Below are 14,956 nucleotides of genomic sequence, written 5' to 3'. Positions count from 1 at the left end.
AATCTAATTCTAAATGATGTTTGTGAAGATGTTGATGTTTTTTTATTGTAATTGAAGTTAATTGGTATAATTGCTTGACATAAATTTGAGTGTGAACTGTGTTTGGTATCCTGGGGTCTTGAGGAAAGTTTTGAAATGCAAAGCATAATTTACATTCTACATAAATATGTAGGTTTGTCGGGCGAGTTTCAAGTCAGGAGATCACTGATTTAAAGGTCGTTGGGTGAGCCAATACTCGTTGGGCGATTAAATTGAATAATTTTCCTCTGGACCTCTAGTGAAGCACTCGCTGGGCGAGAAGTCTATCGCTCGATGAAAGTGTACTCTTTGCCCAACGAGATGATGTGTTCGTTAAGCGAGTGTATTAGTACCTGCTTCGAATTTTGATTGATTTTAAATTGGGAAATTTTGCAATTCTGTATGAATGATTAGTATCTGATATGACATTGAGATGTGTTAATACTAATTCAAGGAGAATTAGTCATAAATTTTGGTAGTGTATACATTGAAGTGAGGATTGTCTTGGCAGTTATCCTTACGCTCTAACAACCATTCAAATACCCTCAAAATAGGTGGAATTTGAAATTGTTCTCACTCAACCTCATATTCTAAACTTTTTGGTAGAGTTGTCAATTTGACCCAGTCTAAAGGCGGGCTCGACAAGCCGGGCCAACGACTCGATGAGCCAGACGGGCCGAGTGGGCCCGATGACCCAAACAAGCTGGGCGGGCCCTACGACCTACACAGACTAGGCGGGCACGACGACCCAAGTAGGTCGGGTAGACCCGACGACCTATACAATCATGTCGGACCCGACGACCCAAATGTGTGGAGTAGGTCCAATGACACAGACATACCTGGCTGCCTGATGACACAAATGGGTCGGGAAGGCTCGACGACCTAAACGGGCATGACGACCCAAACGGGCCGAGCGGGCTCCACGAAAAAGGCAGGTCGGGCGGGCCTGATGACGAAGACGGGCCAGGGTGACCTAATGACCCAACCAAACCATAATTAAGCCTAAAATAAATATTGTAAAAATTAAATTTTATCTCACAAGAAATTCAATTGTTTTTCCAAACAAGAAATTGAAATGTAAAGTATTTTAATTTTTTTATCCAAACAAGTTATTTAGAAAATGAAGGGAATTTAATTGCAAACAATTCAAATACAAAGCATTTCAATTTCTGAGCATTGTTGAAATGCTCCATCGAAACACAATGTAGGGGTTTTTCCTTGACCAAAGGTTTTAACAGACTAACCTTGTATGTGGTAGAGTTTTAGTCTTTATTGTCGCTCTACAAAGCATGAGATGCCATTACAAGTGCACAACTGCCTAGATCCAACCTTAATTCAAGATCACACTTGTTCTCGTTGTGGATAGGGGATTATGTTGCCACAATCGTAGAACTAGGTTAGTTGAAAAGTTAGCATTAACTATCTTTCCTCATCCTAATCCTTATAAACTTCAATGGCTTAATGAAGATGAGGACATGGTAGTTAATTAACAAGTCGAGGTCAAGTTCTCCATAGGAAAATATGGAGATGTTGTGCTTGGTGACAAAGTCCCTATGGAAGCTTGTCATATTTTGTTGGAAAGGCCTTGGCTTTAACAAGGAATCCATGCACAATGATCATACCAATGAGATAAAAGAGGATAGATAGTTTGTACTTCATCCTCTCACACCTTATTAAGTGAAAGAGGATCAAATGCAAATGAAAAATGAAAGAGAGGAAGAAAAAGATAAAAAAGAAAAAGAAAAACACTTCCAAACACATTAGTGAAATCAAATGTTCAAAGTGTCAAAGTAACACACACAAGTCCAATGAGTATCCTAACAAAAGAGTACTCATGCTCAGGGCCAAAGGCTTGTATGGAGAGTTAAAAGAGGTCATCTTTCCATCTTCCTCTTGTAAAATGAAAAGACAAGACCAAATAAGACCATGTGTTAAAAAGATAAGTCACTCCAAAAATACATGGATTCAACACAGGGCAAACAGGAGCTTAAAAGAAAATGCTCCTAAATCCTAATGTTTGTCATTCATTTGATTAAAGGTGTATAATCCTTGGGAGCTACATGTTTTGGATAATTATTCATCTAACTCTCATCTTGTGTTATGCTTATTATATGGAGGTTTTTGATCCGGGAGGAAGAAGACCAACCCTAACCAAAAGCAAGGAGGATGATGAAGGAGAAAACCCTATTGATTTGAGGTAACCCCCTTAGCCATGGCCAACCACATTCAAGAAGAGTAGGCTTCATCTGTGGAAAGTGGGCCCAAACTCTTATCCTTTTGGGCCATGTAGTGTAGGATTTTGGACTGAGGTGAGATGACCTAAAGAAGAGCGCCTTTTTGGAGGGTTCACCTAGGTCAACATGTGCCTAAGAAGCCTTGCTCTCCAATGTTGAGTGCTTCTTGGTGTTTCATCCTTAGGAGAGTAGTGGCCAAGTATCACTCTTTTAATGGAGAGAATTTGTGGCCATGTATCCTTCTCTTAATGGAGATGATTAATGGCTATGTGTACATCGCCTAATGGAAAGGATTTTAACTTGGTCTCCAAGCTTGAGTAATTACGATTTTTGCTTCTCTATTTTGGAGACACCTATAGGTTTAGTTAGCTTATAAATAGAGATGTCTTCCTCGTATAAAAATCAACTACGAATTGAATATTGTTATGCTCTCAAATTTGTGTCATACTACTCTTTTAGATTATCATAGGTTAGAGCATCCTTTCTATATTTCCTCTAGCCACCGTTCTTCTTCTGTTAGCCTAACCTCTCTTGAGAGCATCCAAACACTATCATCTACTCACTTAAAACATACCAAAACATCCTTCAATTTTTCCTCCATTGCTTTTTCACCCCATGTTCTACTTGAACTCATCTTTCATGCTTGAAGCTTTCTTGCTCATGGAGAAGGTCACTACGTAATGTGTAGGAAGGAGACGAAAGGATGAAAAAAAATCAAAAATTAAAAAATAACTAAAAAAACTAAAATTCGAAATATTTTGTCGGGATAGCATCAAATAAGTTTTTAAAAAGACCATAATAGTCAGAAATGGAAAAAAGAGAAAATAAGAAGCAAATTTTAATAGAAAAAAAAATGAGTAAATGTATTTTTTTCCTTCGATTAGCACCATTCCTCTCTTGGAATTGAAGTTGATCAGATAAGGTTCTGTTTGGCGTTGTTCTTCATCTCGGCCATGGCCGAAGCTTCAACAATCAGCTTCTTTTCCACTCTCCTTCCCCGTTTCCAACCCCACTCCCAAGTGTCTCACCGTCCCCTGAGCCTCCCACGGAAGCCCCAGGTTCGATGCTCGGTGTCTGCCGGTTCGACTCCCCAGAATGCGGTGGCTTGGGGATGCGAGATTGAGTCGCTGGAGAGTGCGTCGGCATTGCAGAGTTGGCTGTCGGAATCGGGTCTTCCGCCGCAGAAGATGGGGATAGATAGGGTGGAGGTGGGAGAGAGAGGACTTGTGGCTTTGAAGAACATACGGAAAGGGGAGAAGCTGCTCTTTGTGCCTCCCTCTCTTGTCATCACTCCCAATTCAGTAACCTCTCTTTTCCATTCATTCAATTTTTTTGAATTCAAATTTGTTGGTACATACATAGTAGTCTTTGGTTTTCACCATCACCATTGTATATTCAATTGTTTAACCTTTTTTATTTAAATTTGTTGGTACATTCGCTAGTAATTTCTTGTTGTTATCATCACTGTTCTTTATTCAATTGTTTAACCTTTTTTATTTAAATGTGTTGGTACGTTCACTAGTAATCTTTGGTTGTTACCATCACTATTGTTTGTTCAATTGTTTAACCTTTTCTTATTCAAATTTGTTGGTACGTGCAATAGTAATCTTTGGTTGTTGCCATCATTATTGTCTATTCAATTGTTTAACCTTTTTTGTTGAAGAGCAGTGCCACAGTATTATGGTACTGTATTTGAGTTTTATCCCAATTATATTGTCAGTGTCAACAGCACTACTAAGTTCAAAGTTCTCATAAAGTTTGATACCCTATGAATATAAAGAACAATCTTAGTTGATTTGCTGTCCTTTTTATTTTTATGTCTGCTGTTCACTGAAATATTGGTTTTACTGATATTAGAAATGGGAACTTTATAAAACTTGGTTGGTTCAGTATGGGAATCTAGTTAAGCTACTTTCCAATGCATCTGATTGGTGTGTGTGTGTTCCGGTTGTTAGGAATGGAGTCGCCCTGAAACTGGTGAGGTATTGAAAAGAAATTCAGTGCCAGATTGGCCTTTGCTTGCAACTTACCTCATAAGTGAAGCTAGCCTCATGGAATCTTCAAGATGGAGCAATTATATATCAGCCTTACCTCGTCAACCTTACTCGCTTCTTTACTGGTAGCTGAACTTTTCTTATCTTTTTAGAGCTTTGTTTGGGAAGGATGAGAGAAATGAATATTAATGAGTGAGAAATGGAAGTTAGGGTTTGAAATATTTAATAACTTTGCTAATGACATCATGTTAGAAATAAAAATGAGGAGATTTCTTCACAATAATCTCTCCAATCTAAACCTATCCAAAAATGAAATTAAGGTGAAGACAATTAGAACATGTGGTGTTTAATATTCATACATTATAACCCTTCTAAAAGTATCATTTTGATTTCAATATACAATTGTATGTGGTTTATACATCACTGTTTTTTTTCATTCTCCTCTCTTACATCTTCACCAGTGGAGCATTTATATCATTTCAGGTCACAAGCGGAGCTAGATCGCTACTTGGAAGCTTCCCAGATTAGGGAGAGAGCAATTGAAAGGATTAATAATGTTATTGGAACGTATGGACCAATTGTTTGTACCTTTTATTTGTTCTGGGATTTATTTTCGGTTACCCCTCTTTTTGGTAGTTGGCCTCATTCTAATGTGTTTTCTTGATTGAATATTCCTGTCTCTTCCCATAATCATTTCCCTCTTCTCTAGATACAATGATTTGAGGGTCAGAATATTTTCCAAATATCCTGATTTATTCCCTGATGAGGTGATTATCTTACATTAAACAGTGTGGAAAGTTAATAGCTCAGGAAAACCGGTCTCCAGTAATTATCTAAATATGTTATACGTGTAACTTTCAGGTGTTCAACATGGAGTCGTTCAAATGGTCGTTCGGTATTCTTTTCTCCCGCTTGGTGAGTCAACCGGGTAGATGAAATGAAACCAAATTAAATTTCATTCTCTTCCTCATCGGCACAATACAATTACGGTTACTGAGAATTTCCATATTTTCTATATAACTTCCATGCACAGACTATGCCATATGAATTCATAACAGATGATTTTGAAAGAGAGTTAAGATCCAAAACTAAAATGCTGAAATGTCTCAGGTCTGAAATAACAGTTCCAAAAATTGCAACATTTGAAAAGTAATCACTGGGAGAATAAATAACTTTATGTGCAATATTTGTTCAATTCAAAACTGACTATATTATTTTCTGCCTTTTATGTAATCTCTTTTAATCAATTAATTTTGGTTACTTGGTTGTGTTGTTTCATAGTTAACACAAATGGTTGTTTGTTGGCACATATCATTCATATTCTTTTGTACCATGCAGGTTCGGTTACCCTCAATGGATGGACAGGTTGCATTGGTTCCTTGGGCAGATATGCTAAATCATAGCTGTGAGGTATGTTGTTTCTCCAAAACATATATAGATTCCTCAAACTTCTTTCCTAGGATGTTTAATGATGATTTATTTTTAACTGATCCAGGTGGAGACATTTTTGGATTATGACAAGCAATCAAAGGGAATTGTCTTCACGACAGATCGGCCCTATCAACCAGGTGAGCAGGTAAACATAAATTGGCAGATTTGAATTTGTTAAATTAAACTTTTTGAGAAAACAATAGCCCAAGTAAATGGATACAAATTCCTTGTTCCTTGAAAAGGTGCACTGTGCTACATGCACGAGTAAAACAATTAAGCCTATGCAGTTTGCAATATTTCCTCAAAAGTAAAATATCAATTGATAGGAGCTGTAGGAGCAATTTTATTTAAATTTATAGATTGCAATTGATTGCCTGCATCAAATTGCACAGGTGTTTATTTCGTATGGAAAAAAATCAAATGGGGAGCTTTTGCTATCTTATGGATTTGTTCCGAAGGAAGGTGGCAATCCCAGTGATTCAGTTGAGTTGTCACTGTCACTTAAGAAATCCGATGCATCCTACAAGGAGAAGTTAGAACTGTTGAAAAAATATGGATTATCAGCGTGAGTACCTAAAATTACATAATTATACCTATACGTATAAGGATGATGTTCCTTGGCTTCTGGTCTTGTAAAATTATTTTCTTAAGCATTCTATTTTATACCTTCATAGAAGTTCTATCAAAACATTCACTGAAAATTTTGTATCAATTGGCATTTTTCGACACTTGATTTCACTCAGGACTGAGGTATTTCCAATATTTAATTTTCCAACAAATATCATAAAATTTATATTTTCTATCTTTTTAGCATGTGAATTACTTTATAGAAGTGTCCATACTTCAAAACGGCTATAGCCGTTTGTTGCGTACTTTTTTCCTGATTCACTTAGGACTTCATTTTTCAGATGGGAAACATTAATATTTCTTTCTGGTCTGGTATGCCCTTGAAACAGCTTTCTGAGATATACTTGTAATTGAACCGGTTACTAACTTGTTTGTTCTATTGTTATCAGATCTCAGTGTTTTCCTATACAGATAACTGGTTGGCCATTGGAATTAATGGCTTATGCTTATTTAGCTGTCAGTCCTTCAAGCATGGGAGAAAATTTTGAAGAGGTCTGATACTAAAAATCTGAAAGAAATTTCTTTGGATGTTGTATAACCCTATGAGTGATTCTTTTAACAGATGGCTGCTGCAGCATCAAATAATACCATCTCCAAGAAGGATTTGAGATATCCTGAAATAGAGGAGCAAGCATTGCAATTCATACTAGACAGCTGTGAAGCAAGCATATCAAAATACAACAAGTTCTTGCAGGCAAGGAAACACTTTAATAAGGAAGCTTAATCTCTTTTTATAGCCATAGTTTAAAAAGCTCATTTATCAAGTTACATAAAATGATTTAATCCTAGCCCTTTCCCTTTTACCTGCATGGCAATCAAAAGTATCACAAATGAGCATTGAAATTTTTTGTTGCAGGCAAGTGGATCACTTGATTTGGATGTGACTTCTCCTAAACAACTCAATAGAAGGCTTTTTCTGAAACAGCTAGCTGTGGACTTGTGTAATAGCGAGAGAAGGATATTATTTCGTGCTCAATATGTAAGTTTATATGCTTACATTTTTAAATTTCTCCATCCCTTAATCCATATAACTGCTGCTTTTTAAAAATTAAAGTTAGGATATACCCTGTTTGTATTGTAGCTTCTTTGTTTCTAATCACTCGTAGTTTGTTTGATGTACAAATGTTTCTTCTTCACTTTCCAAAAAAATGAAGAGGGGTCAGAAGTGAACAAATTAAATTGTAAAATTACAGAAGATGCTTTTAAAAAAATATATATACTGTATATTATTGTACGAAAATTTAGGAATGAGGGACAGGGGTCCACACTTACCTAGTAATGCATTTGTTGCAACTCATAATTTTGGTCAGGGCTTACTTCAACCGTATAAAACCAATTTTTAAGGTGATACATGTCTCCCATTTATATGTTTTATTTTGATAACATTTCTAGTCAAGATCTTCAGCACTTCTCTCACTCTATAGATCGAACATGTTAAGGATAATGTTTTGCAGGATTGAATATCTATGAGGGTCCAATAACATCCTAATAGCAATGTGGTGAAAATATAGCATATAAGTGAAGGAAAAACCTGTTATGGATAGTTGAGTTAAATATAAACCCAAATCCAAAATGTAAGAATGACTATGATGGGTGCATACACTTGAATATTGTCAAGCATATAAGTTTATACATTTGTCTGAAAAATGAAGCATTGAAATAAAAGGATGAAATAATACAAAAAGTAAATAATAGACCTCCAAGTCCAAATTAGCTTGATACTTTCTTTTGTAACTTCACAACTCAACAAAGGTAACATACGACTCTTTCACAATATAATACATGCTTTGCACTAATTCTGGATGCCTTTTAATAATGATTGCAGATACTCAGAAGAAAACTGAGAGACATGAGGGCTGGTGAGTTAAGAGCCCTAAAAATATTCAACGGTTTCCGGAAATTTTTTCAATGAGGACATTCACTGGTGCATCAGTTTCTGCCCTGATTATCCCTTGCTTTCCCTTTTTTTGAAATAAAATCTATCTCACCCTTGAGCATGATGAACTTTGAGAAAAACAGGTCCAGTCTTTTTCTTCAATGTTGGAAAAGCAAGACATGAAATAGAAAAGAGGGGGGGGGGGGGTGGGATGATTGTAAAATAGGCTTGTGTATCTATTGATCCAAATATTTTCTTTTTCTTTTTCCTTAGTTGTTTGTATTTTCAATGTAAAAAACTTGTTTTGGGCAGATTATGATTTTCCTATTTGGTGCCGAGTTTAGGATGTAACCTCTCTTTGGATCAAGTGATGGAAAATGGGAGACTATAAAAGGAAAGAAAAGAAGAAAAATAGAGTAGAATGTGAAATTATTTAGATTAGGAGAACATAGTCAAAAAAAATGAGTAAAATTTTTGTAATTGTGATTGATTTAAAAAAAATGAAATTGTTAATTATTTCTTAATTTAAACAATTACCATAATACTCCTATCTTAACAATTAAAAGGGGTTAAATATGATACAGGATAAGTAATCACTTGCTATGCACACAGACTTATGAAATACACTCGAAGGTAAGAAACATAGATCATAAAATATAATTCTAAAGAATAATCCATACAATAATAACAAATAATAATGGGGACATTAACTCATATATATGAAGCAAGCGGTAAACAATTGTAAAATTTTAATAAAATCAACCTTTTGGCATGAAAGATTTAACAATGTACAAAAATCAATGATGTCAAATTGAAGTAATCCAAATTTTGAAACAAAAGATGTAACGTCGCATATAAATAATAATCTTAATTAAATGTAACGTTAAAATAATATTAAGAGCAAAGTTATAGAGTATATTATCATTCTTTACAATAATGCAACGTACTTAGGAAGGAAACTAAGGTACACCACGATGTCAATACAAAACAGGATAAAGATTTAATGGCATTCAACATAAAGGTTCAAAGAGCAACGTAGTACATGGACTACAGCCCCAAAAGAAACTCGAAGAAATAGGATCCAACTCAAAGTTATGTAGCGGAATCTCCATCACCTTGATGACCACGAGGAGTTCTCACATATGCTCTCATCAATAAATTGATGATCATCGCAAAAGAAGAAAACACACCCAACACACAAGAAAAGCAGAAAGGGTAAGCTAGAGTGGAAAAAATGTTTTATCATGCAATTGCATACAATTTGATAGTCAAAGATACATACATCAACTAAGCATGTGATGACTCGCAAACAAGACACTAAGACTCAAGACATGACTTATCCGGATACATATAATTAGTCGAATTCACCGGAGGCTTGCACTTGTGTGGCCTCTACTGCTCTGTAGAGCCAATTGTCAATGGGTTTCACCCTACCACTCATAAGGTTAGCCTTCAAACATCTAAGGCCATTATCCTGCCAAAGACTAGGGTCTCCCGCTATTCTCACCAGTTGAGTCAATACGCTCTACGTGAGACTAACTGACTCTTTAGAGTGTTAGGATGCAGTCCTTACTTGAATCCTTACTAAATTATATAATGAGGCACCACAACGAACTTCGTGGAATTACGTCCTAAGTATTAGGCACCACCATGAGCTCCCTCTAATAGGGGTCATGGAATTACGTCATGACCATGACGCACCACCACGCAACCATCGTGGAATTACGTCCTAACCAATGAAGCACCACCATGAGATCTCACCTAGAGATCCATGGAATTACGTCCTGACCAATGAGGCACTACCACGCAACCATCGTGGAATTACGTCCTGACCACACCAAAATTATGTTTCTCCAACCAACATAAAGTCATTTTACATACCAATTCCATACCAACATTTATAACCAACCATCCCATTTGTGTTCCATGCCAAGGTCATACCAAACTCATCAATCCAGTCCATAACATCAGAGATTTCAGGCATATTCGCATACTTCAGACTTTGAACATAGCAAACTAGCCAATCATATAATCAATAACAATCATGAAAGAAAATAGTGCGGTCTACGTAAGGTCTCACTCAAGCTAGGAGCCCTCGCTCAGGCGAGAGGAGTGCTCTCGCTCAAGCTGCAAGCTCTCGCTCAAGCGAGACTGTGAATAGAGGTCCTAGGGGTTTTGCGAACTCTCGCTTAGGCGAGGCCATCTCGCTTGAGCGAGATGGTTTTTAACTCAAAAACTCAATTTTTCGTCTGAGCGAGTGCTCGAGCGAAAACCCCTGGGCGAGCTTCTACTACTCTCGCCTAGGCGAGACGAGCTCGCTTGGGCAAAAATAACAGTTCTCCCTCACTGTTCTACGCCTGCAAAACCAGAGATTCATCCAAACAGAAAACCATGCATATTCATTCCATCGTGGACATCACACAAGCATCAGAAACGCAAAACAGAACCAAAAATAGGAAAAATAGATTTTAAATACGAAACCCTAGCTTCCCTTACCTGGAAAATGCTAGCCAAGGTCTCAGACACTCAAACAGTTGAGCATGGTAGCTCTAGGAATAACTTAGTGAGCTAGAGAAATAAAGGAACAGAAGGAAACAAAGTTACCAAGAGAAACCTTAGTTGGAACCAAGACAACAGTGCTAGGAAAAGGAAAGTATTGGATAAGGGACAACTTACGTGGGAAAGGAATAAGTTCAAACTAGCTTGACCAAGGTGGTACCAAACCCTAGCAGAGCTTCTATGGAGAGAAAGGAAAGAGTAAGTGGCTTTCTTTTTGCAAGTGGGTGCAAAATAAGGGTGTTTGGCTGCTTTAGGGAGCTTGACACCCTATGGGCCAACCTTTAGGCCTATCTGCTTAGGATGAGCCCTTAAAAATTAGGGTAGAAAAGCAAATAAATAAAGGGGGCCTTACAAAAACTAAATGTGTTTTTTATTCCAAATTATTTTAAAAGATTGTATTTAGTTTCTAAGCTTAATATAAATTTATTTCATCCATGCATTTTATGAAATAAATTTAAAATTTCTCTTTAGCAAATGACACTTTCGGTGTTTAATGTGACACATGGAGTTTATTGAATAGAGTGAAAATATGATATAGGAGTAATTACTCGTGTAGGTAATATATTTATAATGAACAATATGGATTGAGTCCAAATACATAATATTGTAACTAACATATATCAATATTTTAACAATATTTAACACTCTCCCTCAAGATGGTACAAATAAATTTAAGTACCAAGTTTGTTACAAATATAATTAATTCTAGGTCCTCATAAAGATTTAGTGAAAATATTTTTTAACTGATCACTTGAGTTAACAAACTCAGTCTTGATGTCTCTAGATACAATCTTTTCTTGAACAAAATGACGGTCAATCTTAATGTGCCTGGTCCTTTATGAAAGACAAGATTAGAGCTAATATGAATAGCAACTTGATTGTCACATATAACTGTAAGTTGAGTGACATCTCCAAATTGTAATTCTTAAAGTAATTGTTTAAGTCACACAAGTTCATAAGTGATTGAGGCCATAACTTTATATTATGCTTCTACATTAGATCTTGTCACAACACTTTGTTTCTTGATCTTCCAAGAAATCAAGTTACCTTGAATGGAAACATAGTAGCCAAAATCAGATCTTCTATCAGAAAGAGACCCTGCCCATTTAACATCTAAATAATAGACAACTTTAGTATGGTTACTGTGACCATGTAATAAACATTTTTCAGGAGATCCTTCAATGTACTTTAATATACGAATGATTGCATTCTAATGATCTACACATGGGAAATTGAGAAATTGACTCACCACATTGACTGCAAAGGAAATGTCAGGATGAGTAAAAGTAAGGTAGTTCAATTTTTCAACTAATATACTATACTTCTCATGATCTTAGAAAGGCTCCCCCTGACTAGAGGAGTTTGATATTGGGATCCATGTGTGTGTCAACAGATTTTGAGTTCATCAACCTAGTTTCCTCCAAAATATCGAATGCATACTTTCTTTGAGATATAAAAGTACCACTGTTAGATTTTGCTACCTCAATCCCCAAGAAGTATTTCAGTTTGCTAATATCTTTGGTTTGAAAGTGGTGACAAATGTGTTGTTCCATTTGGGAAATGTCATGGTGATCATTGCTGGTAAGAACAATATCATTAACATATACTATAAAATAGATACACCCAACATTTGAATGGCAGTAAAAGAGTAAATATAGTGAAAATTAAATATAAGTTGGCAAAAGCAGAAGACAAGTTAAAATGCTTAAGTAAGATTTTGATGATGATAAAAGAAACCTAAAAGCCATCTGGAAGACATTATGAAGACAAGTGTTTTATGTTTAAAGTTATCTTGTAAAATGGTTAAAGAGCTTAGAATATCTTAGAATCAATAGCCAAATCATAACTCTTGCATTTTTGTAAAAATCATTGTGATAATCGATTATCACTTAGGATAATCAATTATCCTGAGCTGAGTCCAATTTTTCAGAAAAGCACTGGTATAATCAATTATCACATCTGATAATTGATTATCTGCTCAAAGTTTTGTTTTTAGAAAGCACACTGGAATAATCGATTATCACTAGTGATAATCGATTGTCCCTGTCAGTTTGAACGTGACTATTCAATTTTTGACCTAATTTTTGAAACCCCTATTTAAAGAACAACAGAGCTACTTCGAATTTACCTTTTTGAGAAGCTAGAGTGCTAGTGTTGTGACTGCAAAGAGAGTTCTCTGAGTGTTCTCAAAAGAGCTTTGAAAAGCCTAATGTGGGTAGAGCGATAACTTTTCCTAAGAGGATTTTCTAGGAGATTGAGTGTTGTTGTTGTTGCTAGGAAAACTAAGGTCAAGATTCTTTGTGTGATTCAGAGAAAGGTGTTCATCTCTTGTGTCTTCAATAGAGGTGTTTTCTTTCCCTATTCTTTTGTTATCTGATTGTAATATGATATTTGTTAGTGATTGAGTTAATCTCTTTATTTGAGAGATTAACAATTGGACGTAGGATCTTTTAATCTGAACCAGTATAAATACTTGTGTTCAATCTTCTTCTCCATCTCTATATTGAAACTATTGTTGCATATAAAGGAACTAATATCAAATTAAACAGTAAAATTTCGGAAAAATTTTAAAGTATTAATTTTTTACTTAAAACCAATTCACCCCCTCTTGGTTTTTGTCCAAACGCTAAACATTCCGATGCGTGATACCAACAATTGGTATCAGAGCTTTCTTTGATAGTTCTTCAAAATTTTCGAAAATGGTTAGACAAAATCAAACCTTTGCTGAGGGAGCATCTATCAACAGACCTCCTATTTTCACTAGTGAAAATTACCCCTTTTGGAAAGTTAGAATGCAAATATTTTTGGAATCTGTTGATAGGGGTATTTGGGATGCTGTCTTAAATGGTCCATTTGTGCCTGCTAATGTTGTTAATGATGTGTAGGAACCAAAGCCATTCTCATTATGGACTGCAAATGAAAATAGACGAGCTTAGTACGATGTTAAGGCTAGAAATATTATTTCATATGCTTTAACCCTTGATGAGTTTTACAGAATCTCAGTCTGCACCAGTGCACGTGATATGAGGGAAATTTTGCGTGTGACTCATGAAGGAACAAATGACGTAAAAAGGGCACGCAATAACTCCTTGATCCAAGAATATGAAATGTTTCAGATGCAACAAGGAGAAACCATCTATGATGTGCAGAAAAGATTTACACACATCGTCAATCATCTCACGGGTCTAGGTAAAACTTTTAACACTGATGAATTGAATATAAAAATTCTTAAATCCTTGAACAGGACTTGGCAGCCAAAGATGACGACCATCATGGAGTCCCAAAATCTTGCAACGATGACGATGGCAACTCTATTTGGAAAGCTAAGAGAGCACAAGCTTGAACTGGGTAGATTAAATGAAGAAGAAGATCTTGGAAGAAACAAAAATATTGCATTTAAATCTAAAGTTATAAAGAGCAAAAAGCAAAAAGCAAAAAGAAGAAGACTCTAATGATGATGAGAATCTGAGTCTGATGATTAAGAAGTTTACAAAATTCATGAAGGCCAAAGGTAAAAATCAATTCAAGAGCAATAAGAAGGAGAATCAAGGATGATCTTCAAACTTCAAGTGCTATGGATGTGGAGAAACTGGACATGTCAAAGCTGATTGTCCAAATTCAAAGAAAAGTGAAGAAAGGAAGGGCATACATTTTTTTAAGAAAAAGGCATACATAACATGGGAAAATAATGCCTCAAGCACATCAAATTCTAATGATTCTGAAAATGAAGAAGCAAATCTCTGGTTGATGGCTAATCATGATGATTCTGACAGCGAGGTAAGTTCTACTTGCAATGAAAATGACTATTATGATCTTTATGATGCATTTCAACAATTACTTGTTAAATCTAGTAAATTAGATACTGCTCACAGAAAATTAAAATCTGATTTTAAAGATTTGCAAAGTAAGTTTGAAAAATCTCTTTTGAAGAAGAAAATTTGAAAAATAAAATTTCAATATTAGAAAACAAAGAAAAAGAAACTATTGAATGTGCTTCTTGTAAAAGTTACATGTTTGATATATGTATTTTGGAGAAACATCTTGAAGATGCATTGGAAAATAAAAATTCTGAAAAACTTGATCTTAAAAAAAATCCAAATAAGAACAAGCATGCTCATAATTATAATAAGAAAAATAAAATTAAAAGAACTCGTAGAATTTGGGTAGAAAAAGGAACTTCTTATTCTATGAATGCATATGTATGTACTGCTACTTGT

The 14,956-nt window shown here is 35.5% G+C and overlaps 1 protein-coding gene across 1 annotated transcript; it reads left to right on the top strand.

Moving 5' to 3' along the window:
* Positions 1-3,088: 3,088 nt before the first annotated feature.
* LOC114186669 (Rubisco methyltransferase family protein) lies at positions 3,089-8,491 on the top strand. Its single transcript, XM_028074646.2, has 12 exons — positions 3,089-3,553; positions 4,208-4,371; positions 4,730-4,813; positions 4,956-5,013; positions 5,108-5,161; positions 5,585-5,656; positions 5,742-5,822; positions 6,070-6,242; positions 6,694-6,796; positions 6,867-6,998; positions 7,161-7,283; positions 8,130-8,491. Exons 1-12 carry the CDS (start codon positions 3,206-3,208, stop codon positions 8,214-8,216), a joined length of 1,479 nt encoding a protein of 492 aa, XP_027930447.1. The 5' UTR covers positions 3,089-3,205; the 3' UTR covers positions 8,217-8,491.
* Positions 8,492-14,956: the final 6,465 nt, after the last annotated feature.

Source organism: Vigna unguiculata, chromosome 6 (genome assembly GCF_037176805.1).
Source record: "Vigna unguiculata cultivar grain cowpea cultivar isolate G323 ecotype 2 chromosome 6, ASM3717680v1, whole genome shotgun sequence".
Lineage (NCBI taxonomy): Eukaryota > Viridiplantae > Streptophyta > Magnoliopsida > Fabales > Fabaceae > Vigna > Vigna unguiculata.
Note: the sequence above shows the minus strand (reverse complement) of the source record. Positions and strands in the feature narration are given on the sequence as shown.

Coding starts and splice junctions, on each gene's coding strand:
- LOC114186669 (XM_028074646.2), top strand. CDS start 3,206: ATGGCCGAAGCTTCAACAATCAGCTTCTTTTCCACTCTCCTTCCCCGT. Junction 4,814..4,955: donor ATTAATAATGTTATTGGAAC/GTATGGACCAAT, acceptor CCTCTTCTCTAG/ATACAATGATTTGAGGGTCA. Junction 5,823..6,069: donor CCTATCAACCAGGTGAGCAG/GTAAACATAAAT, acceptor CAAATTGCACAG/GTGTTTATTTCGTATGGAAA.